At 62.0% G+C, this 2,270-nt stretch overlaps 1 protein-coding gene across 1 annotated transcript; it reads left to right on the top strand.

The window, feature by feature from the left end:
* Positions 1–1,427: 1,427 nt before the first annotated feature.
* On the top strand, positions 1,428–1,889 carry LOC139830399 (uncharacterized). Its single transcript, XM_071818400.1, has one exon. It carries the CDS (start codon positions 1,428–1,430, stop codon positions 1,887–1,889), a length of 462 nt encoding a protein of 153 aa, XP_071674501.1.
* Positions 1,890–2,270: the final 381 nt, after the last annotated feature.

The following is a 2,270-nucleotide window of genomic DNA, read 5'->3' as shown; positions in this document are numbered from 1 at the left end:
GGCTCCGGATTTCGCTGCCCCGTATAACGCTCGCATTTCGCCCCGTATCGAAAAATTGCTAACGGAAGAGCCATTCCGTCTAGCAGACCCCGTATTTCGCTCCGTATTTTAAAAAATAAAAACCCCGGGAAGTTCATCTTCATTGATCATACTATGGATCATACATACATTGCGATCATACTACGGATCATACTACATCTATCCTACATCTACTCGTCAAGGATGACGAAGGGGATGAACGCGATGGAGGCCGCCTCCTCCTGTGCCTCCTGCGCCTCGAACTCCCGGACGGCGGCGATGGCCGCCGCCTCCTCCTCTGCCTCCGCCCGAGCTTTCTCGGCGGCATCCTTCTCGGATTCGGCCACCGCACGCTGGAAGGCCGCCTCCTCCTCTGCCTCCTCCTCTGCCGCCTCCTCTTCCTCCTCGCCGCCTCCGCTTCCTCCGCCGCTGGTGCTGCTGATGGTGACCGCCCATGCCTCCTTGGACGCGCGGTCGCGCTGCCACTCGGCGAGCCACTTCTCGAAGGCTCCGCCGCTCATCGGCTTGAGCGGCGGGTCTTGTCGGTACCACCGCCCACCCGCGGCGTACTCCCGGAGCGAATCCGGCACGTACAGCGCGCCGGCGTACCGGCACGCCTCACGGCGGCTCCCGGTGGCGGATCTCTTGCACTTGAGCCGCCACGCCTCCTCAACGGTGTCCGGCGAGCGGGATCGCTTCGATCCGCTCGCCGGCGAGGCAGTACTGCGGCGGCGGGAGTCCATGCCGGAGATGGGGTGGAATGCGGCGCGGGGGAGTGAGGAATTTCTCGCCGGAGCAGGATGGAGGAGGCGGCGGCGCACGGCGGAGCTAGGGTTGCGAGTGAGGGGTTAACCCCTCACTCGCACCTGCGCCTAGTATAAGTAGGGGCGACGGGGCCGATTTCCTGGGCCCCGTATTCCGCCGAAACGGGCCGGCCCGAATACGGGGCCTGCTAGATGGCCCATATCGCGCCTGCCCCGTATCCTGCCGGAATTTTACGGGGTGGGCGGGTTATACGGGGCCTGTTAGACATGCTCTAAGCGATGGCACCTTCCTCGCATTTGACCCACAGCTGTGTCGCTTCATTACGAGGTGTACAATTTGTTATTTCGCGTCATTTACCTTGGTATCGAGGAGGAGCCTGTTGACATACATATCTTGTATATCCGGATGTGTATCCTCTGTAGTTATTGTATAGAGATACATATCTTTGTATTTACTATTGGGCCCGCCTCCTTCCTTGTATAGTCGAGGACGTGGCCTATATATGTACCACCATATGCATCCGATCAATATATCGAGCATTGCATCTCTCTCTACATGGTATCAGACACCTCCTAGATCCTAAACCCTAGCCGCGCGCCGCCTCTCCTCCCTCTCTAGCCGCGCGCCGCCTCCCCTTCCCCATCATGTCAACCCCTAGCTCCAACCCCTTCGCCGACTCCTCCAACCCCGACCCCGGCCAGCTCCGCGCCGTCGCCATCACCGACCATGTCCCCGTCAAGCTGTCCACCACCGCCGCCAACTACCTCGCCTGGAAGACGTACTTCTACCTCCTCTTCCGCGAGTACAACCTGCGCGATCACGTCGACGGCACCGCCGACCTCCTCGCCTGCGACGCCGACTGGCTGGCCATCGACGCCACCATCATCCGCTGGCTCTTCCTCACCGTCTCGCCGGACATCTTCAAGACCGTCGTTTGGGAAGGCGATGATGCCCGCACGGTGTGGGGAAAGATCAACGGCCTCTTCACCAATAACAAGCTCCAACGTGTTGTCTTTTTGCAGCAGGAATTCTTCGGCACACCCCAGGGCGATCAAACCTTGGACGCCTACTGCCTGCGTCTCAAGGCCATCTCCGACGAGCTCTAGGACCTTGGGTTCCGGATTGGCGATGAGCTCCTCCTCTCCACCCTCACCGCCGGCCTCAATGAGGACCTCGGCAACGCCGCCTCTAACCTGACCCTCATGACCAACCCTACGTTCGAGCGGGCGGTCGACTACCTCCGGCTGGAGGAACGGCGGCTGAAGGGTGTGCGCACCCGGGCGGTTCACACCGCTCTATGGGCCAGCGGCAACAGCGTTCTCCCTCATGGCGGAGGAGCTCCACCGGCGCCCACCCCCGCCCCTCCACAACCTGCGCCTCAGCCGCAACAACACCAAGGAGGAGGGGGCGGTGGCCGCGGCCGTCGCCGTGGCCGTGGTGGTGGCCGTGGCGGTGGCCACAACGGCGGCCCCGGCATCGTCGGTCCG

This window comes from Lolium perenne, chromosome 4 (genome assembly GCF_019359855.2).
Source record: "Lolium perenne isolate Kyuss_39 chromosome 4, Kyuss_2.0, whole genome shotgun sequence".
NCBI lineage: Eukaryota > Viridiplantae > Streptophyta > Magnoliopsida > Poales > Poaceae > Lolium > Lolium perenne.
The sequence above is the reverse complement of the archived record's forward strand: the minus strand, read 5'-3'. Positions and strand labels throughout refer to the sequence as shown.